Here is a 22,758-nt window from a genome sequence, read left to right on the forward strand (position 1 = left end):
AGGCTGATCTAAAGTTGGAATCTCACCTCTATCCATTATTTGATGTAACTTTTGGCATGTCAATTATCCTCTCTGAACTTGTTTCTTTAGGCACAAAATTGGCTTAACAATGCCTGCTTTATCGGTTATGAGGATTAAATGAGTTAAGGCATGTATGTTGTCTTGGCACAGTTTGGGGCGTCCATCAAGTGCTCAGTAAACATTCTCTTTTAAATGTCTATTTATGTGTCTCCTTCCAAATAGTCTGCCCTTTCTAAGACGAAAGACCATGTCTTACTGGTTTTTTGTTCTGTTTTTATTTTGGAGTAACATTTAAAGTAACATATGCTCATTTTAGAAAACTTAGGAAATAAAAGTATTTTTAAAAAGGATTAAAAATTCATTGAAGGGACTTCCCTGGTGGTCCAGTGGCTAAGACTCTGAAGCTCCCAAGGCAGGGGGCCTGGGATCAATCCCTGGTCAGGGAACTAGATCCCACATGCTGCAACTAAGAGTTTGAACGCTGAAACTAAAGATCCCGCGTGCCACAACGACAACCCAGTGCAGCCACGTGCATAAATATTAAAAAAAAAAATTCATTGAAATGCCATCATCCAGAAATAGTTAAAATTTTGGTGTCTTTCTTATGTGTTTCTGTTAATGGTTTTATGTAATACTACCCATCAGTTTTTGATCTCTTATCATATATCAGTCACTGTGCTGAGAATCTGCCAGGGGTTGTCGTTTTAATCCTTATGAACTAGGTACTAGTACTATTATTATTATCATTTTACAAATGAACAAAATTAGTTAAAAAAAACTTCCAAGTTCATAAGCTTGTAATTGGAAAGGCCAGGATTTATATAAATTGGTATTATTGTTATTATTAATCATGAAGAAATTGGGATCATACTGTCTTGCAATCATTTCATCTGTATATCTTTATATCCTTAGCATGCCTTTGATGGGGAGGCTTTTTAATGACTGCCTTTGTATTTTGTCATATAAATGTAATATAATTTATCACCTGGGATGACATTTATGACGTTTCTAAATTTCTCATTATTACAATTATTGTAATGATAAGCCCTGCTTGTCACAGGTCTTCATTGCTGTTTCTGATTATTTCCAGAGCCTTTATTCCTCTAGCAGAATTGCTAATTCAGTGGGCGAGCATATTTTCAAAGCTTCTGATACATGTTACCAAATTGCCTTCCAGGATACACTCCTCTCCACTCTACTCCCCACTCCACCCCCCCAAAGTTTGATGGACCCATTTCCCTTGATCCCTTGCCAGTACTGAGATTCTCATTTGAAGAAACCTTGACTAATTTGCTAGGTGAAACATACCATATTTGAATCATGTTTTTTTCCATCATTGTCTTCAGTAAGGTCCTACATAGTGTTTGTTGAATGAATGATCCCGTTTTGAGTTTCGGGATCTGTAGTTTTTACCCCTCTTTTGTTTGCACCTTGTAATCAAAATAAGCCATTAAGAAATTGAGTGGTGGAATATGAGAGTATTTTGTACCAAGTGAGCCTCTCCTGTAGGGAAAAGGCATAAATACTGTGTTCCTTTAATATTTTGCTGGTTTGGAGGCTTTGTGTGCCTAAAGGAGGATAGTTTTATTTCTATGTTCTTGGCTATGGATCCTGTTGAAATGATGGTGTAAGTAAGCAGATGAGCAAAACAGTATGTTTTACATTGTATTATTCTCTATCTCTTGTCTCTGTGTAGAACCTTTTATGAGCTCCTTGAAGGCAAGCATTGTGCACTTTATTCACAATGTTGAGAAAAGTTATCCTTATTTATGAGTACTATTATCCAATAAAATTGAATATAAGTCAAGTCTCATTTTCTACTTGTTGAAAATCCATCAGATGTTTCTTTCTTTTTCTTTTTTTTTGCCTTGCTGCATAGTTTGTGGGATTTTAGTTCCCCAACCAGGGCTGGAACCCACACCCTTGGCAGTGAGAGTGTGGAGTCCTAGGCAACTCCCCAATCAGATGTTTCATTGTAAAAATCATTTTGCAGACATTTGTTACACACTTATTGAATTCCTGATACTCTGTTTGGCTCCTGGTTTGAAGAACACTGTGCAGCTGTGTGAAGCAGTTTAGGTGATAGACGATAGGGATTGCATGTAAGATTTTGGAATAGAGCTGAGATGCTGTGGAGACAGAAAAGACTCCCTGGGGAATGTTGGTCAGGGACACTTGCATGAAGCAAGTAGGGCCTTAATCTGAGCCATGAAGGAAGTGTCTGCTTTTCATTTGCAGAGGTGTAAGGACTCTTCCAGATGGGGAAGCGGTGAGCGAAAGTCCAGAGCCAGAAATGAGGAAAGGGAGGATGAGAAGAAGAGCTGCCAACTGAAACAGATTTTGTTTCAGTGAGAAATCAGGTTGGAAATTAAAGTTGGCCCCTTTGTGGGGAGGAGGAGGCATGGAATACCCAGTTGAGGAGTTAAAATTTAATCTGTTTGCTTTTGTAAATTCTTAATGAGGAGGCGGTTTTAACAGTTGTTACCATGCCACTTGCCTGTGGTCAGACAACTTCTGAGGGCTCAAACCCAGGTCTTTTAATTCACTAAGAAAATAGATTTGTCAGGAGGCTTTGCAAAGATGGGGTTGAAAAGTCTTGTTACTGGAAGGCGCCTCGTGCTCTGGGTCAGAAGAACTTGAGGTCTGAAACCAAGAAGTCTGAGCCCCTGTTCTCTTATTTGTTCAATGAATGCAGACTGGTTATTGTGAAAGTTCCTTCTAGATCTAAAATCCAGTGACGCAGCTTAAGTAGAGGTTGTGCAAGGTGAGAAGTAAGAGGAAGAGTCAAAGATGATGCTTGTCTAGACTAGTTTCAAATCTTGGAGAATAGTGTCACTAATAACTAGAATGAGGAAGTTAGAGAAGGAAGCAGTTGTTGTTGTTTTTGTTTCTGCTTTGTTGTTTGAATACTTGCTTTTTTGTAGGAAGAATATGATTAGTTTGGTTTTAGGGAAATGGAATGATCCTGGAGACAGCTAAAATATAGGAATTAGTCCTGGGTGACTGGTTAGGGTTGGGACGGCAGTTGGGGAGTCATCAACCTCAAGGGATCGTTTGAACCTACTAGTGTTGTTGAGCACCTAGAAACTGTAAAAGTATTGCTGAAAATACTGGGACCAGGTGGAAGAAGAGGAAAGAGAAAATTAGTAGAAGCTAAAATAGCACAATATCACAAAAACAAGGAAGTGAGAGTTTCAAGAAAATAGAAAGGCTGTGGTGTCAAGTACACTGAAAATGAGGGCGAGCTCAAGTCACCCGTAACCGGGACCTGCGGTGTCCCTGGGGCAGTAGTTCTGTCCCGGGGGAGCTGTGGAAGTGGCGGCAGGTTGAGGTCAGAATTGTCTAGAACTGTAGGTAACTAAAGGCTTTTTTTTTTTCCGCCTCTAGGAGAATTATTGCAAAAGGTATTATCACTGTGAAGTTGAATTTGAAAATGGCGGTAAGGTCAAGTGTCGCAGGTGTGTGTGTTTCCCCTTATAAAAGGCTTGAGTGTGTAAGTCAGGCGGTGAAAAGAGCGCCTCCTCACCTAGCCTGAGGGGTTGGTGGTGGGACAGGCCAATGGGGCCCAGGGTGGGAGAATGATGCAGAGGCTCACACAGCCTAGGGTTTTCAGTTTCATCAGTAGAGTAGAAACCGTCTGCCCTCAGCAGCCTCTCGGTGCGTTGGTGAACCAGGGACCCCTGTTTCATACATACGGGATGACATACACCATGGGTGCTGCTCCAGACACAGGTGTTACAGCCTGTGTGTTTTTCCAAAGGTGGCCGTCCAATATCTATCCTGTCCCATTTGCTTTTCTTAAATTGTGAAGCTGGCTTTCTTCTATCAAGCTGGGATCTTCGTTGCTTTTCTTTGAACCCAGGCAGACCTATGTAACTGCCTTGACTGACAGAATGAGGCAGAAATGACACTGCTTGACTCCTGAGGATTAAGTCACAAAAGACACCCAGTTCAGCTTCCAGTCACATCTTTGTGACTTGGGATGCAAGTCCAGTTCTACTGCAGCCCATCTGCTCGAGCGCTCATGCGGCGAGACTACGCAGGCGCAGAGATGCTACCGAGGAGCGCCTCCTGCCGCAGCCCCCCACCCAGGGAGTCTTTCAGCTGAGGCCCCAGACAGTGTGGAGCAGGGACAAGCCATCCCTTCTGTGTTTGGCACAAATTCCTGGCCCAAAGAATCCATGCACGTTTATGATCCAGCAATCCCACTGCTGGGCATACACACTGAGGAAACCAGAATTGAAAGAGACACGTGTACCCCAGTGTTCATCGCAGCACTGTTTATAATAGCCAGGACATGGAAGCAACCTAGATGTCCATCAGCAGATGAATGGATAAGAAAGCTATGGTACATATACACAATGGAGTATTACTCAGCCATTAAAAAGAATACATTTGAATCAGTTCTAATGAGGTGGATGAAACTGGAGCCTATTCTACAGAGTGAAGTAAGCCAGAAAGAAAAACACCAATACAGTATACTAACGCATATATATGGAATTTAGAAAGATGGTAACAATAACCCTGTATACGAGACAGCAAAAGAGACACTGATGTATAGAACAGTCTTATGGACTCTGTGGGAGAGGGAGAGGGTGGGATGATTTGGGAGAATGGCATTGTAACATGTATAAATATCATATATGAAACAAGTCGCCAGTCCAGGTTCGATGCATGATACTGGATGCTTGGGGCTGGTGCACTGGGACGACCCAGAGGGATGGTATGGGGAGGGAGGAGGGAGGAGGTTTCAGGATGGGGAACACATGTATACCTGTGGTGGATTTATTTTGATATATGGCAAAACCAATACAATATTGTAAAGTTAAAAAATAAAAATAAAAAGAATATAAAAAAAAAAGAATCCACACACGTAAGAAATGGTCATTTGTTGCCCCTGATTTTGGAGGTCATTGTTATACAACCAGAGTAACTGGAACAGATGCCAGTTCAGAGCCTATCAGCATGGTCAAAGAAGAAAGGAGAAATCAAAAGGCTGGTGGAGGCTGCACCTACGATTATCCTGCAGTTTGTTGGCCCAACTGAATGACAGGTTCAGGGAAACTGAAGCTCCCTAATGGCTGAAACACTTCTTTCTCCCATCTTACCAACAAATTTGGTGAGATCCAGCTAAGAAATGATTTTATGGACATCTGAATGTATTGCCTGAAACCCAAACAAAGGGTTGGCTGGGATGGTGAACTTTTCTCCATGGTGGAACAGACTGGGATGTTGTATTGTCATTCAATTGCTCAGTTATGTCTGACTCTTTGTGACCCCATGGATTGCAGCACACCAGGCTTCCCTGTCTTTCATCATTTCCTGGAGCTTGCTCAAACTCATGTCCATTGAGTCAGTGATGCCGTCCAACCATCTCATCCTCTGTCGTCCCCTTCTCCTGCCTTCAATCTTTTCCAGCATCAGGGTCTTTTCTAATGAATCAGTTTTTCACATCAGGTAGCCAAAGTATTGGAGCTTCAGCTTCATCATCAGTCCTTCCAATGAATATTCAGGATTGTTTTCCTTTAGGATTGACTGGTTTGATCTCCTTGCAGTCCAAGAGACTCAAAGAGTTTTCTCCAACACCACAATTCAAAAGCATCAATTCTTTGGCAGAATGTTGTGTGGTAGGGGCTTAACCAGCAGTGACTAGAGGTTAGTGCTGGCTAGCTTCAAACAAACGGGAACTTCCCTGGTGGTCCAGTGGTTAAGACTCCTCACTTCCAATACAGGGGACAAGGGTTCAATCCCTGGTCAGGGAACTAAGATAAGCACATGCCTCATGGTGTGGCCAAAAAGAAAAAAAAAAAAAAACCCACAGAAGAACTGGGTTGGTTTCATCCTGCCAATCTCAACTCTTTTTAAGGAATGGAAGAATCCAGTTTTGAAAGCTTGGATTACTTTATTTTTGCTTGAAAGATACATTCTTCAAAGACGCAGGCTGTGTTTTCGTTTTTGACGTTTGCTTACTGGAAGGAAGCTCTGTGTTACAAGTGGTCCCATGGGCCCTGGTATGGCTCGCAGTGAAGAGCCTTCATTCTCTTGGTCATAGAAGTTGTTATCCGTGAGGATGTGATGGGGCTCATCATTTTAATGGGCCGTTTGGTGGACAGCAAGGGGAAAAGCCTCTTCCCTGGTATTTCCACTCTGTGACTCTTGTTATCCATGAAATGTGTGAGTCGAGACTGACTTCAAAGCATCTGCAGCAGATGTGGGAGTTAGCCATCTCTCTCCTTCAAGCGGCTGAAAGATATCTCCTGGTCCGTGAGCAGATTATTACTTACCAAGAAGATAGCTAAGCTGAAGTGAAGTGAGTGAAGTCGCTCAATCGTGTGTGACCCCATGGACTCCAGCCTATCAGGCTCCTCCGTCCATGGGATTTTCCAGGCAAGAGTACTGGAGTGGGTTGCCATTTCCTTCTCCGGGGGATCTTCCTGACCCACGGATTGAACCTGGGTCTCCCGCATTGTGGGCAGATGCTTTATGGTCTGAGCCACCAGGGAAGCCTCTGTACCAAGAAGCTAAGCCGAAGAACTCCAGAAATTCAAGGTATACATGGCCCCTCGTAGAAAGTTCTGAGCATCAGACTTTAATCATTCCCATTATGCACTTGGAAGAAAAACCTGAAAATAGCTAAAGCAGACTCTACAGGAAAAAGAGGCAATATCGTGTGATTCCTACCTTTCCAGAGACTGCAGATGAAAGTGGATCACCATTGACTAAGGAGTCGGCAGCCTCAGAGCTCCCTACAGGGTGCAGCATGCTCACAGGGGCTCAGTGTGTGGTGGGCGCTAACCATGAGCAGAGGATGGTGCACCTACATGTGTGGGAATGCACACAAGTTCATGCAGAAACAACCCCTGTACCTTTCCTGGAAAAGTAGGTGAAGAAAGCTCCACCTGAGATCCTCCCAAATACCAAACAGCTGGCCTGGTTATATACTCCTGTGTCCTGTTCATCGGTTTACTTGGAATGACAGGTGATTCTAAACATTTAGTCCCAGGTATTTACAAATAGTTCTGAGCTGAGTGGGTTGTGTCACTAGTTAGTGTCTTTTACTTCTTACGTGTGTCTTCAAACTGTTCAGGAATCCCAAGTTCTTTTGGATATTCTGGGCACCATTAATATTTGGCTTAAAATATTTTTTTTTTTTTTTTGTCTGTGATACACATTTTCTCTCCATGCTTTCTTTTTCAGGCTAATACTAAGCTGAAATGATATTAAAAGAAGAAAAATTGGGAGGTGTTATAAACTTTGAGGGACCCTATTATAGATGCTATTAAGATGGGATTCCTTGACATACTACAGGTTCTCTGGCTTTTCAGATCAGAACCACTGCTGACCATTCCCACCTTTGTGATCCCTTAAAACACATCTTAGAAAAGTAAAATAAGACTACTTTGACTTTCTTATGTCTCTGCTACTACTTGAAGACTAAAAATGAACGAGATTGAGAGTGATACGAGCCAGGTCACTGGCCGGGCATGTGGGGTGTTGAATGTTATCCTGGGATCGCTTAGTAGCATTTTTCTAATTCCTGCCATTTCTTTCATTTCTTTTTTAGGACATGCTCAAGTTCTTGCATGCTTTAGGACTCTTTGATTTCACTCTGTGTTGCTAGAATTGAATCCACCCACCTGCTCCTCCTTCCTCTCAAGTCTGAGTCGTCAGCGTCTTTAAAGTTGTGGTGATGAAAGTATGGCCCTTGGCTCCCAGTGTGGGGGCCATCTCAAGATCCTTTCATAGCAGAGCCCCTCAGCTTCAGATGCTTTTGCTACTCAGATGTTATTTACTTTTTTCATCATGTTAACATTTAAACTGATGGTGCAAAAGCAGTGGCAGGTAAAACTGCTCGTGCCTTTCCCTAAATCAAGGCAGTGGCACCAAAATCATTCCTCCCTCGTGGTGAAAAAGAAAAAAGAGAATCACGTTCCCTTCAGATTGTTCTTCGTGAAACAGTAAAAGAAATATTAATTTTATCTAATCTTGATTCCCAATAACACTTTTCCTTTTCTAAAAAAAAAAAAAATAGTTGGTCTCTCTCTCTCTTTTTTTTTTTTTCCACTGTTGTGTGCACCCTGTGGGATCTTAGTTCCCTAACTAGGAATCAAACCTGGGCCCCCGGTGGAAGTGCAGAGTCCTAACCACTGGACTGCCTAGGAAGTCCCAACTTTTTAAAAGTTATGATTAGCCAACAATAAAACCGACCCTTTTTAGTGTATACTTCTGTGAAATTTGACAAATGCATGTAGTCAGTAACCACCACCTCCACAAGTAAGTTGTAGGACAGATCCATCACCTCTAGAAGTTTCTCTCTGTCCCCCTCCCGCCATGTCCAGCACCTGGCAACTACTGATGTGTTTTCTCTCCCTATAGTTCTGCCTCCTCTGTAATGTTACAGAAATGGAATCATACATTGTGTGGCCATCTAACTTCTTACACTTTGCATGATGCATTTGGGATTTGTCCTTATTGTTGCACGTAGGCATGGTTTGTTCCTTTTTATTGCTGAGTACTATTCCATTGTGAAGGTGTACCAGAGCTGTCCATTCCTTGGTTGAAGGACATTTGGCTTGTTTTCAGTTTTTGGCTATTATGACTAAAACCACTGTAAGAATTTGCAGGTTGTTGTGTGAGTGTGTGTGTTTTTGTGTCATCTTGAAGTGGCGTTGTTGGGTCATATGGTAAATGTATGTTTTGTATGTTTAATTTTAAGAAACAACTACACTGTTTTCCAGAATGGCTGTACAAGTTTGTGTTGCCACCAGCAATCCATGAGAGTTCCAGTCACTCCACTACCTGGTCAGCACTTGGCATTGTCGGTTGGTTGTGTGAGGCCATTCCAAGTTTGTAGTGGAATCTCATTATGGATTTACTTTGCATTTTTCTAATGACTAATGGTATTGGGCATCGTTTCGTGTGCTTACTTGTCACTTATATGTTATCTCTAGCGAAGTGACTGTGCAGATCTTTTGCCCTACCCCCCTTTTTTTTAAGAAATCAACTCAGTTTTCTTTTTTAAAGATTTGTTTGTTTATTTTGGAATGTGCTGGGTCTTCATTGTGCCCATTTTTTTAATTGGGTTTGTTTAAGTTTTGAGAGTTTAATATATATATATGTATATTGTAGATACAAGTTATTTAATCAGAAGCGTAACTCACAGTTGTTTTCTCCCAACCTCAGTACGCACTTTAATATTCTTCGTGACAGCATGAGAGAGTGCATGGGGCACTTTTGCTGTACTGTAAGATGACTGACTCCAGCGAAGGCCCTTCGGTGATGCAGTTGCAAGCTGAAATAGCTTGCTTTTTCCTCCACAGAATCTCATTTTCTTCTTCAAAGAATGACTTGCAGACTGGTTATTGAGACTTGCATATGCTCACAAGGATCAAAATTATCCATTAAAAACCTTGAGATTTTTCTCAAAAATGAATGAGGTGAACCTGTCACTTCTTGGAAAACAACTGACAATATTTTTACGGATGATGAAATTAGGGCCTTTTTTAAAAAAAGAATTTGGGAAGCTTGATTCAACTTGTATCATGTTACAGATTCCAAGTAGTTAAAGTTTTTGTAGTGGGATTGGTGGTGATACTATTGTATGATTTTGGATGTTGTGTAATGAAATGAGTCAGCATTTGGAAGATCTTTGATGCTTGGTAAAATACTTTGCAAATGACCAGTACATGATGGGTGAAAGATTCATTCACTATAGAAGATGGAGCAGTGAGTTGCAATGTATGAGGTGTTCACAAGGTCTTTGGTGTGGTTTCAGCTTCATATTGCCGCTAAGCTTTAAGAAACTGCCACTTGTCGAGTTTTCTTAGAGCGACAAAAAAGAATATCCACAATTATCTGAAAAGACTGTTAAAGTACTCCTCGCTTTTCCAACTATATATCTGTATGAGGCTGGATTTCTGTCATCTGCTTCAACCAAAACATATGTAAACCATCAGTGTAAACGCAGTTGTAAGAATATACCTGTCCTGCTGTTAAACCAGATATTAAAGATTTGCAAAAATGTGAATCAGTGCCAGTCTTCTCACTAAATATTTTTATTTAAGAAATTTTTTGCAAAACATTAACATACAGTAATTTCATTGTAATGTTTTATTAATTGGTAAATATTTTAAAATATGTTTGAATTTCTAATACGGTATGTGACAACAGATAAAGAGCCCACATCAAATTAAGTTCTTTGGGGGTCTTCAGTAATTTTGAAAAGTGCAGAAGAGCCCTGAGACCAAAAAAGTTTATGGATCAGTGCTTAAGAGTTTAATTCCAGCATCCTGGTTGTCTGGTGGTGGTGGAGAATGTGGTATGCTCCAGCCTGAGACTTCTAGTTTTCAAAAAACAATTCAGAATTCAGATTTCCTTTACAGAACTGGTAATTTTTATGTCCTTTAGAATGAGATATATCGTCTTAGATAACTTTTTAACTGCCTTCTATTATCAGAGAAGGTATTCAACACAATTCAACACAAACTTCCCTTCACCAAGTACTTCATATTATGGGAAAATGTATGCCCTTTTCTTTACCAGATCAGCCAGAAACCTCAATAAAGAGTAAAAATAGTAGATTTGCATCTCAGTTACTTAGTCCTTCCTCTTTTTGTCTCAGATAAGAGTTTCTCTTTAGCACTTAAAGCATAGGGCTGATGTGAGAGGAGCAATGAGGGGACTTGCTGAAACCATGCACTGGGTGTGAACATAGTAGACTGTTCCTGGTAGATTGATTGTGGGCCACAGAGCTCAGTGATTTATCCAGCCGGATCCAGTGTCTATAATTCTGTATTTAACATTCAGCTTTTTAGCTCTCATCAGTATTCACAGTCCAAGATATTATAAGGTACCTTTTTTCATTTTGTTAGTGCTGTCTCCTCTGACACTTGAAATGTCAGAGGGAATAGGATGCATGCAGCTCCCTGTTTTAAAGCCATAGGCAACAAGCACACTGATTGAACACCCAGAAGAGTCGGTTAAGAAATTATGGAAGGATCATAACAGATATCTTAGTTTAGGAGCATGAAGGTTATAATCTTTGTACACAAGAGACCATGATTATAAAATGACTCCTTTTTGGCTTTTATACATGGTAGTGTTAGATTATAACATTTAATGGTAGATATTGGCCCAGTGGTGGGGAGAAAGGTTTTTAAGACCTTGCGGCTGTATCTATAACCTAAAAGAAAATAGACCGTAGTACTTAATGGCCTAGTCTCACCCCCTGAACTTGAAGCACACTAATCTTCTGTGCAGAGTAGAAAGTACAGTAGAGATATATAAAGCTAATACTGTTGGGGAATCTTCTAATGAGATTTTGAATTTTAAAATGTCTCAGGTTAAAATACTTACCTTCTAAAAGACAAGCTGTGTAACAGTAACTCTTCTATCTACCCTTTTTTACCCCCCTTTCACAGCAGTCTTCCTAAGGAAAAGAAAGTTGTTTTAGAATCTTCATCTGAATATAAATTACTTCGCACCAACTAGCAGCATGTGTGAATGTTAATGGTCCTTTAGTTAATTTGTATTATAGCTTCTTAGATTATTAAGTATGGTCTGTTAGAAAAATTAAATTTTGTCCTTTACAAAATTTAAAGGACACCCTGGTGGCTCAGATGGTAAGGAACCCACCTGCCAATGCAGGAGACACAGGAGACGCAGGTTTGATCCCTGAGTTGGGAAGATCCCCTGGAGAAAGAAATGGCAACCCACTCCAGTATTTTTGCCTGGAAAATCCCACCGACAGAGCAACCTGGGGTCACAAAGAATGAAACGACTGAGTGGCTGGCAGTTTCACTTTACGAACAAACTTGATGTTATAGCTGCTTAAGTGGTGGCTGTTTTATTTTGAAATCAACTGAAAACATAATACTCAGACTATAATTTAAATTTTTGAATTTTGATATTTGTCTGTGAAGAGCCTTCTGTAACAACGGAGAAACACTTTGGGGAATGGTGGTTCGTTGCTGAGAGTGGGGTCTGATTGCAATGGTTAACATAAGTCTTGTGTTAACTTGTTCATAGTAAGTGTTGTCTCATTTCTCTCCTTTCCCTTCACCTGGTTACAGAGAGGTTCAGAAAGCAGTCAACACTGCACAGGGATTGTTTCAGAGATGGACAGAGCTCCTCCAGGACCCATCCACAGCCACGAGGGAAGAAATCGACTGGACCACCAACGAGCTGAGGAACAACCTCCGGAGCATAGAGTGGGACCTAGAGGACCTCGACGAAACCATCAATATCCTTTTCTGAGGCATCTATGCCATGTGAGGCAGATAGGCAAATGGACGGTTTTCAGTCAGATGTCTCAAATACATAGATTAGATATTTCCTTTTATCATTGATTGATGTTGCTCTTATTTGTGCCATGGCACACTTAAAATCATTGCCCAGGAGGCTAAGATAGAGTAATCAAATTCTGCTTCAGTGCATGACAGATTCTGCAACATAGAGGCAGCATAGTGCAGTGGCTTTGAGCTTGGACCCTGTAGTCAGACTGGGTGTTCAAGTCCTGCCTCCGCCAGTTGCTAACTGTGACTCTGGGCACTTTGCTTTTCAGTAGAACCTTAGGTAACAGTTGTAGCTAGGTCATACGATTGTTGAAAGTTTATCGGGTAAAGAGCTTAGGATAGTGCCTGACCCAGTGAACTTTGTTTTTTGTTGTTGTTGAGTCATTCAGCCTGTGGGATCTTAGTTCCCCAACTAGGGATCAGACTGTGCCCCCTGCATGCCTGCTTTGGAAGCTCAAAGTCCTAACTACTGGACTTGCGTGAAGTCCCCACAGAGAGCTTCTGTGAGTGTTAGCTGCCATTATTTTGAAGAGGTGTATACAGGCCAATATTGTACATTGTAATTAGAGATCAAAAGAAAATCTTTCCCCAGACTTTACTGTTCAGTGCCAGTGAGCGTTAGAGAGGCGTCTTGTCCCATGAAACTGCACTTACTAAAGCAGATAGATCTATGTGCCAAGTTATGCTATTGATGTTAAGTAAGTTCACTGATACGATGGATGAACCAGGGAACTGTAAAAGTTGGATTACATGGCCGTTTTTTTCAACTGGAAATATTCAGTCATAACTTTAGATTGAAGATATGCCATTTGCATGTTCTGAGGCCTGTTCTGTTTTTTGAGTGTAACAAAACATAAAGGAAACCAGATTTTGTCCAGATCAGTCTGTAGTCAGCACACAGGTTCATATAGAGTTGACTTGTGGAGTGGATAATTTCTTTTCATCAAAATGACCCTGGGGTACCTTTTAAATTATTAAAAGACAGATGTGTTCTCTAAAACTAGTGGAAGAGAAATATGTGAAGGGGTGGGAGCAAAACCACCCTTACAGGGAGATATGTCCTACCTCGAGATAGAAGGGAAGAGAAGAAGATTGGGGGAGATAGAGAAATTGTGAGATAAAGAGAACAAAAGTTTTAATAGATATCGTCATTCAGCAAATAGTCATTGAGTGTGCTATGTGCTAGACATCTTGCTAGTTCCTGAGATTGGATTGATAAGCAAAAGTGTACCAACCCTTGTAGAACTTATGGTGGGGGTAGAAGGGGGCTTGGAGGAGGGAGAACAGACATTAGTCAAATATTATTACAAATGCATCCTTGCAGACGATAAGAGATGAGTACAGAGAGCCATGGAGTGACCCAGGGTCGGGGCGAGAAGAGCAGGGAAGCCTCGGAGAAGAAGCCTCGATTTCTAGATTAAGAAGCAGAGTTAGCCTCTTGACAGAAGTGGGATGGTTGGGAATGGCAAATGAAAACGGCTTGCAAGCGCTGTCCTGGGAAAGATGATCTGGAGTCAGAACAGTGGCAGGCACGTGGAAGAGCCTAGCTTAGCTGTGGGTTTGTAGTGAACCCAGGCAGGTCACCTCTGCCTTGGGGCACAAGGAACCCTGTCTAGCTGTGGGCAGAGAAAGTTTGAGGATGATCAGTGTAAGTTGACTGTGTGTTCAGAAATTGGGCCAGATTTTATTGCTTGCTTGTGAGAGATCTGCGGTTTAACACTGATGTTGGCTGTTAGGTTTTGGCTGATGAAATTGCTTTACCTTGACTTTTTGACCCACGCATAGTTGAAGCAAATCCTAGGAAATTCAACCTTGATGCAACCGAATTGAGTATAAGAAAAGCCTTCATCACAAGTACTCGGCAGGTTGTCAGGGTAAGGAGTGAAATCTTATTGTGTTACTTGTGCAAGAAAAAGCCAGACTGCTCCAAACTCTTTCCCTTAATGTAAACTACTAGGTCAGCTCTGAAACTCCTCCTTAAGTGAGTTAAATGACAGTTTCCACATATAATTTCTCTGATAGAAAAGAAATCTATTGTTAATATCATCAGGCTTATTTCTCAGAGCAAAAATGAGGGGGTAGACTGCTGGCTTTGGGAAGGTTATTGTGTCCTTCCTGTCCATCCGTCGCATTCTTCCAGACCAGTTGTCTTTTTTCCTCTTTATTTCTTAGTATGCTGTGTTCCTAGACAAAAAGAAGAACTATGGTAGAAACCATTTGGTTTCCTGATTGATTGGTAATCACTTTGCATTGTGAAGAGTGCTCTTACTGGGTTTGGATGGCGGCCTCTTCTACCATCTGAATTACTTCTGGAACTCTTGCAACCCAGTTACTGACATTTCCATATACAACTGCTTGACAGCCTTTCGGGAGTTATCCAGAGCAAGCAAGCCATCATCAGCCTATAAGAAATCAATCCAAGGGAAAAAAAATCTTTAGTCTCAGATTATTTTGATATTAACCTATTGTTAAAAAGACCTAAGAGAAAATAGCATGTAAGTGAAATATCATTAAGATATGTTTGTATTTTGAAACTATATGGCTAAGCCAGTTGATTAGCATAACTAGATGTAACAGAACCAGCTGTCTTTAACATATGTACTAGAAAGCAGCTTCCTTGAATAAAAAGACTTGGGATCATACCAGTGCTAACATATGGCTTTTTAAGAGTCATCTTAGGCAGGAACCTTGCTATGTGTTTGCCAAAGACTCCGTGTCATGTGATTTCCTTTTGAAATTATTTCAAATGGTAGGTTATCGCTGAGCTTTAAACGATTCTTGTTTCTTGCTTTACTCATTAGTTGCCTTTCTGTATCCATATACCTAAAAATTGTTTAGAAATAAACCCATGTTTATGGGGTGGTAACCTATTTAGATCTAGGAGCCCCATCTATGTGTTTCTCTGGTGGCTCAGTTATAAAGAATCTACCTACCAACGCAGGAGACTCAGGAAATGTGGATTTGATTCCTGGGATGAGAAGATCCTCTGGAGGAGGAAATGACAACCCGCTCATGTATTCTTGCCTGGAAAATCCCATGGACAGAAGAACCTGGGGGCTACAGTCCATGTGGGGTGACAGAGACACTACTGAGTGACTGAGCACTCAAGCATGTACTGAGCATGTACACCCCATCTATACAGTGAACATTTGAGTTAGACATTCCTAGTCTCTAGCCAGTTCAGAGGATATTCTGATAAGGAAGCCCTGTTTTTAGGTGGTATATTGTTTGGTAAGGCAAACAATTTCCCAGTTACTTACTTTATAAATATAGTGTGTGCTTTTTAAATTTTTTGTGATAGGTTTTTCTGAAGATGACTTCTGTGGATGTTGATATTTAAATGATGCCTTGCAGTGATGCATATATTCTTGACTTTAATCATTATATTTATTCTTTCTGCAAGGTAGTACTTACAAGTTCTGCACATTGAAATTCAGAGGTCAATACAGTAAACGTTAAGTGAGTTGCTATAATTGAAAGTGTAATCCAAAGTTCATTTTCTAGTATTTGAAAAGCGTTTTGAAGTATGTTCTTTGAAATAAGTATTCTAAATCATCTATACTTCACAATGTTGCAGAGTCCTTTTAGAGTTGAGAGCTAAAGTAGACTCAAAACGGTGTGATCCAACTGAATGTGTTAGAGTTTTTGGTCCTTCTTCTAATTTGGAAGCTGTTACTATTTGCCAGTGGTGGGTTTATAGTACCTAACTGATTTTTTGCTTCTCTGATTTTAATAAATTCTAGTTGAGGTTTTGTGGAAGAAAAGGAAGTGGTAATTGACACTAACTTGATTTTTTTTTTTAAAGCATTGTGTTGATTCAGTATTGTTATATTCAACTAGACAACATTTGTATCCAGAGCTCTCTGAGTTCCGCTTCAAGGACACTGCTAGCATGGGTTCAGAGAGTTAGCATTTTGGGTAAATGAGACACAAGACCAGGCTCAGATTAGGACTTTGTACACCACAAGTTTATGCAAGCTCCTGTGTTACCAGTATCAGTTAGATGTCATTCAGTTGCTTGAAGGAATGCATTTTGATGCATTTGTGCCAATTGTGCTTTCTCCTTCTTTGGGCAGGCAGTGATACGTTATACATTTTTTGTAGCTGTTCTGTCTGAAGAACTAAACCTTTCTCTGGGTTTCTTCTCAATTAATGTCCACTGTTTTTGCTTTTAAATAAGTCATTTTTATTTAAAGAGTCTTGTGTATGTTTTTCCAAGTGTCTTTTTAGCTTGTGCAGTTTTTATTAAGTCTTACCAGCAGTTTTTTACTAAAGAAAACAAAGTGAAGTGAATTCGCTCAGTCGTGTCCAACTCTTTACGACCCTATGGACTGTTACCCCTCATACTCCTCCTTCCATGGGGATTCTCCAGGCAAGAATACTGGAGTGGGTTGCCATTTCCTTCTCCAGGGGATCTTCCCAACCCAGGGATCGAACCTGGGTCTCCCACATTGCAGGCAGACTCTTTACCCTCTGAGCCACCAGGGAAGCCCAAAGAAAGCAAACATTTGTGGAGTTGCCTATATATCAGAGATTTCACATGTGATTTATTTGTGTTATGGAGATCCATTGCAGAAGTGACATTGGGTTAATTTAATAGTGAAAGGTTTTTGTAGTCAATGGCAAAATAGTGAATAAGAAGTGAGAGGACATGAGTTCTAGGCTCCCCTGAGACCTCAGTAAATTTTCAGCATGGCAAGTCATGTAGCCTCTCTCGATCTCAGTTTTCTTTAACAAGTAAATGATCCTCACTAACTGCAACTTTCTGAACTTTTCAAAGGCAATCAAAACTATAGCACCGTCTCCCCAAAATCCATCTCTTCAAATCTAAGAATTGTTTATAGTCAGTTATAAGTCATATAGAAATGGCTTTGGTTAATCAAAAAGAGTGAGGCATACTGTGTCACTACAAATGAGGCTGGGATGTGAGTCCTCTGCGCGGGAAGCGCTGGGATTTCCAGCGTGTTATTCACTCAGCTTGGAAGATGGCGCAAAATGGGAACAGCATACACAGGAAGTTGTTTCATTTATTTGTTGTTTTTTTTGACAAGTGACCCATATTTTATCAGTACTAACTGCTTCTTGACTGCTTATTCTAAACTTCTTATATTAGAAAGAAGATGAGTTTTAATTATGTTTTTGGCATGACAGGTGTTACAAAATAATCAAAACTGTTTAGTAATGTAACTTAAAATCCCAAATCCTAATAAGAAGGTGATCTGTGGCACGGTATCCGGCAGTTTTTACCCTGCATAAAGAAAGGACCATCCTGAAAGTGAAAGCCACAGCTCTTTGCCTTTTGCGATGCCAAACACAGGATGTGCACCACACAGCTATTGAGATCACTGACTGTTGGAGCTAACACACACCCACACAAACACACATATTTTATTAAACGGAAAACTTAAAAATGGGAACTTTTAAATGTGTATTTCATTAAAGTAATGCATGCCCATTTTAAGGGCTTCCCAGGTGTTGCTAGTGATAAAGAACCTGCCTGCTAATGCAGGAGACATGGGTTTGATCCATGGATTGGGAAGAGCCCTGGAGGAGGGCATGGCAAACCACTCCAGTATTCCTGCCTAGAAAATCCCATGAACAGAGAAGCCTGGCGGGCTACAGTCCATGGGGTCACCAAGAGTTGGACCCAACTGAAGCAACTGAGCACACGCACACACATGCTTTTAAAGAGAATTAGAAAAATTTTACAAAAACAAAAAATAGAAAAAGAAACCTAAACTCAAAATAAACACAAAAACAGAACTTTGTTTTATTTGTACATATTTGTGATTATACTGTTATGTAATCATAAGTGTCTTTAAGTTTTAAAATTAAAAATAATCTGTACTTTTAAAAAATGCACATAATTTTGATGAATAAGAAAGGTGAAAATGTGCCTCCATTCTATAATTCCACTCTATAAAAATAATCAGTTTTATATATTTTTTCTAGGCATTTCTATAAAATGAAATTGAAATATATTTTTAAAAGAAATGATATATTAGTTTGTAATTTTATATGTAAAAATATTGTGGACATAGTTTTATATCAATACAGATACATGCTGTCTAAGAGAAATACTAAAGTACAAGCTATCTTTAATTTTCTAGTAGTCATATTTAAAAAATAAAAAGAAACCAGTAAGGAGAAGGGGGTGACAGAGGATGAGATGGTTGGATGGCATCACCAGCTCAATGGACATGCTGCTGCTGCTGCTAAGTCACTTCAGTCATGTCCGACTCTGTGCGACCCCATAGACGGCAGCCTACCAGGCTCCTCTGTCCCTGGGATTCTCCAGGCAAGAACACTGGAGTGGGTTGCCATTTCCTTCTCCAATGCACGAAAGTGAAAAGTGAAAATGAAGTCGCTCAGTCGTGTCCGACTCTTCGTGACCTCATGGACTGAGCCTACCAGGCTCCTCCGTCCATGGGATTTTCCAGGCAAGAGTACTGGAGTGGGGTGCCATAGCCTTCTCCGTCAATAGACATAAGTTAGAGCAAAACTCCAGGAGATAGTGAAGGACAGGGAAGCCTGGTGTGCCTCAGTCTATGAGATCACAAAGAATCAGACACAACTTACCTAATGAACAATAACAAACTTAGTATATTTTATTTAAATTAGTATACCCAGAAGACTGTTACTTAAACATGTAATCAATATTAAAAAAATTGAAATTTCTATAAAGTTTTAAAAAATTTTTTACTAAAACTTACAAATTTGGCATATATTTTATATTTAAGCATATCTCAATTCAGAAGTGAGCTTTTCATTGGAGATACTTCATCTGTATTTAGAGTTTATAAAACTTACAGTTGAAAAGGTTGATTTACTGGAAAATAGCCAGATTTTCCAGACATATGTGAAAGTTTTCCCAGTAACTAAATTTAAATCTAAATTAATTAAAATTAAGTCAAAAGTTTAATTCTTCCGTTGTACTAACTCATTTTGACGTGCTCAGTGCATAACCGTAGTTGGCTGACAGCTATTGGACAGGGTAGATTTAGAGTATTCTTTTTCATAGTTGCATACTTTATTAATCCCCCACAATGACCCTATAAAATAGCATCTTATATGGAAGAAATAAACACTTTGAAAAATTGAGTAATTTGTCCAACCTTGCATAATTATTAAAAAGCATAACTAAGCTTGAACCCAGGTCTTTGACATGAGAGGCTATCCTCTCTTCTCTAACCTGCTTCTGTTATGATTTGTTTGATCATTGACCCTGTTGGTACGTATTTATGTGGTTAATTTTTGGCAATTACAAACCATACTTCAGGAACTATCTTTGTGAGCGTATCCTGGATATTTAAGTACTAAAAAGTTCAATGAAAATGCCCATTGTAAACACAGATAAATATTTTCAAAGTATCAAGACCTTATCAGTGATATTTCTTAATAGCAGAGTGCATATTTTATATTTCCTAATACCTTTGGCAACACTAAGTAGTGTTCATATTTTTTATCTTTCCCACTCTAACCAGGAAAAATATTTCTTAGCTTGTACTTCTTTGATTATTAATGCATTAGTGCATCTTTTCATGTTTGATCATTTGTATTTTTCTGTGAATTGTTCACTGAACTATCTTCCTAAGTGTAATATCTGATACATGATATTACATTGTATGGGTTTACTATCAGTTACTATTCTTGTGCTTGGATATGATGCTTATTTATTCTTTCACATTATAAATAAAACTGCAGTATACATCTTTGTATATCTGTTTTGGTATATATTTTATATTATTTCCTTAAAGTAAATCCTATTAGAATTACTAATTAATTAATTCTAATTAATATTAGAATTAGTAAAGTAATGCTCAAAATTCTCCAAGCCAGGCTTCAGCAATATGTGAACCGTGAACTTCCTGATGTTCAAGCTGGTTTTAGAAAAGGCAGAGGAACCAGAGATAAATTGCCAACATCTGCTGGATCATGGAAAAAGTAAGAGAGTTCCAGAAAAGCATCTATTTCTGCTTTATTGACTATGCCAAAGCCTTTGACTGTGTGGATCACAATAAACTGTGGAAAATTCTGAAAGAGATGGGAATACCAGACCACCTGATCTGCCTCTTGAGAAATTTGTATGCAGGTCAGGAAACAACAGTTAGAACTGGACATGGAACAACAGACTGGTTCCAAATAGAAAAAGGAGTACTTCAAGGCTGTATATTGTCACCCTGTTTATTTAACTTATATGCAGAGTACATCATGAGAAATGCTAGACTGGAAGAAACACAAGTTGGAATCAAGATTGCCAGGAGAAATATCAATAACCTCAGATAGGCAGATGACACCACCCTTATGGCAGAAAGTGAAGAGGAACTCAAAAGCCTCTTGATGAAAGTGAAAGTGGAGAGTGAAAAAGTTGGCTTAAAGCTCAACATTCAGAAAACGAAGATCATGGCATCTGGTCCCATCACTTCATGGGAAATAGATGGGGAAAGAGTGTCAGACTTTATTTTTCTGGGCTCCAAAATCACTGCAGATGGGGACTGCAGCCATGAAATTAAAAGACACTTACTCCTTGGAAGGAAAGTTATGACCAACCTAGATAGCATATTCAAAAGCAGAGACATTACTTTGCCAACAAAGGTTCGTCTAGTCAAGGCTATGGTTTTTCCAGTGGTCATGTATGGATGTGAGAGCTGGACTGTGAAGAAGGCTGAGCGCCAAAGAATTGATGCTTTTGAACTGTGGTGTTGGAGAAGACTCTTGAGAGTCCCTTGGACTGCAAGGAGATCCAACCAGTCCATTCTGAAGGAGATCAGCCCTGGGATTTCTTTGGAAGGAATGATGCTAAAGCTGAAACTCCAGTACTTTGGCCACCTCATGCGAAGAGTTGACTCACTGGAAAAGACTCTGATGCTGGGAGGGATTGGGGGCAGGAGGACAAGGGGACGACAGAGGATGAGATGGCTGGATGGCATCGCTGACTCAATGGACGTGAGTCTCAGTGAACTTCGGGAGTTGGTGATGGACAGGGAGGCCTGGCGTGCTGCGATTCATGGGGTCGCAAAGAGTCGGACACGACTGAGCAACTGATCTGATCTGATCTGATTAGAATTACTAGGTCAAGGCAGTGGATATTTGTTACAAATATCAAAACTGTTAGTACAAAATGCCAAATTTATTTTCAGAGGGTTGGTTTGCCTTCTAGCCATTGTTCAGGAGCAATAGTTCTTTTTTTTTTTTTTTTTAAATACAAATAATTTAAAACTTTAATTCTCTCACAATTCATTTTGATATCTGTCTTTTTCATTTTTTGGCTTTTGTATGACATACATGCATACATATATACACACACATATATATGTTTCATGTGTACAGCATTATAATTCAACATCTGTATATACTACAAAATGATTACTGCCACTAGTCTAATTATCATCTTTCACAATACAGTTGACCTTCTTCATTCATTTCACCTACCCACCCCCAACTGCCTCTTCCCTCTGGTAACCATTAGTGTGTTCTCTGTATTCATCAGTTTGTTTTTGTTTTATTTTGTTCTCTTGTTTTTTTTTTTTTTTTAAGAATCCATATATGAGTGAAATCATAAAATATTTGTCTTTCTCCACCAGAATTATTTCACATGGAGAAATATCTAAGAGGACTCTTGGCATGAGGACTCTTCTAAGATAAAGATATCTTAGCGTGATATCTTTAAAGTCTAGCCAGGTTATCATAAATGGCAACATTTCATTTTTTATGGCTGAATAATGTTCTATTGTATGTATATGTGTATATACATACTACATCTTCTTTATCTGTTCATCCATCAATGGGCACTTAGGTTGTTGTCATATTTTGGCTATTGTAAATAATGCTTCAGTGAACATAAAAAGGCATATTTCTTTTTTAATTAGTATTTTCATGTTCTTCAGGTAAATACCAAGAAGTAGAATAACCTGGTCATATGATAGTTCTATTTTCAATTTTATGAGGCATCTCCATACTGTTTTCTGTAGTGGTTGCACCAGTTTATATTCCCACTGATATTGTACAGGGCTTCACCTTTCTCTGTGTACTCTCCAACGTTTGTTGTTTCTTGTCCTTTCCATTATAACCATTCTAATGGGCATGAGGTGATATGTCATTGCATTTCCCTAATAATTAGACATGTCGAGCATCTTTTCATGTGTCTCTTGGCCATCTGTTTATCTTCTTTGGAACAGAAGAAATGTCTATTGGGCCTTTGAATGAAGTTTCTGAAAACCAAGCGAGGCCCCAGGGCGAGCTTAGCACGTAGGCTATAAGTAAATAATAAAACCTGCCCGCTTCCTCGCCAAGAACTCCAGGCAAATTTGCGCTGAGATGCCACATGAAACGAACACATTTTCTGCCTCCTTGCCCCTGCCGCACCGTCCAGGTCACTCACCACTGAGCTCTGGCTTTGACTCAAAGCAAGAGGGAAAAAAAGAATACACGGGACTGCATCAAA

At 39.8% G+C, this 22,758-nt stretch overlaps 1 protein-coding gene and 1 long non-coding RNA gene across 2 annotated transcripts in view; both read left to right on the forward strand.

Annotated features, from left to right (window-relative positions):
- STX6 (syntaxin 6) overlaps positions 1–22,758 on the forward strand; it is a 50,541-nt gene that overhangs the window by 5,388 nt on the left and 22,395 nt on the right. Inside the window, exons 2-3 of the mRNA XM_006048603.4 lie at positions 12,093–12,262; positions 14,094–14,188. Coding sequence (XP_006048665.1) covers positions 12,093–12,262; positions 14,094–14,188 — 265 coding nt within the window. The remainder of the gene's footprint in view (positions 1–12,092; positions 12,263–14,093; positions 14,189–22,758) is intronic.
- LOC112585059 lies at positions 469–12,086 on the forward strand. The gene is made up of 3 exons (XR_006551068.2): positions 469–2,381; positions 3,409–3,479; positions 7,586–12,086. It is a non-coding gene; the product is annotated as an uncharacterized LOC112585059 (long non-coding RNA).

Source organism: Bubalus bubalis, chromosome 5, assembly GCF_019923935.1.
Source record: "Bubalus bubalis isolate 160015118507 breed Murrah chromosome 5, NDDB_SH_1, whole genome shotgun sequence".
Lineage (NCBI taxonomy): Eukaryota > Metazoa > Chordata > Mammalia > Artiodactyla > Bovidae > Bubalus > Bubalus bubalis.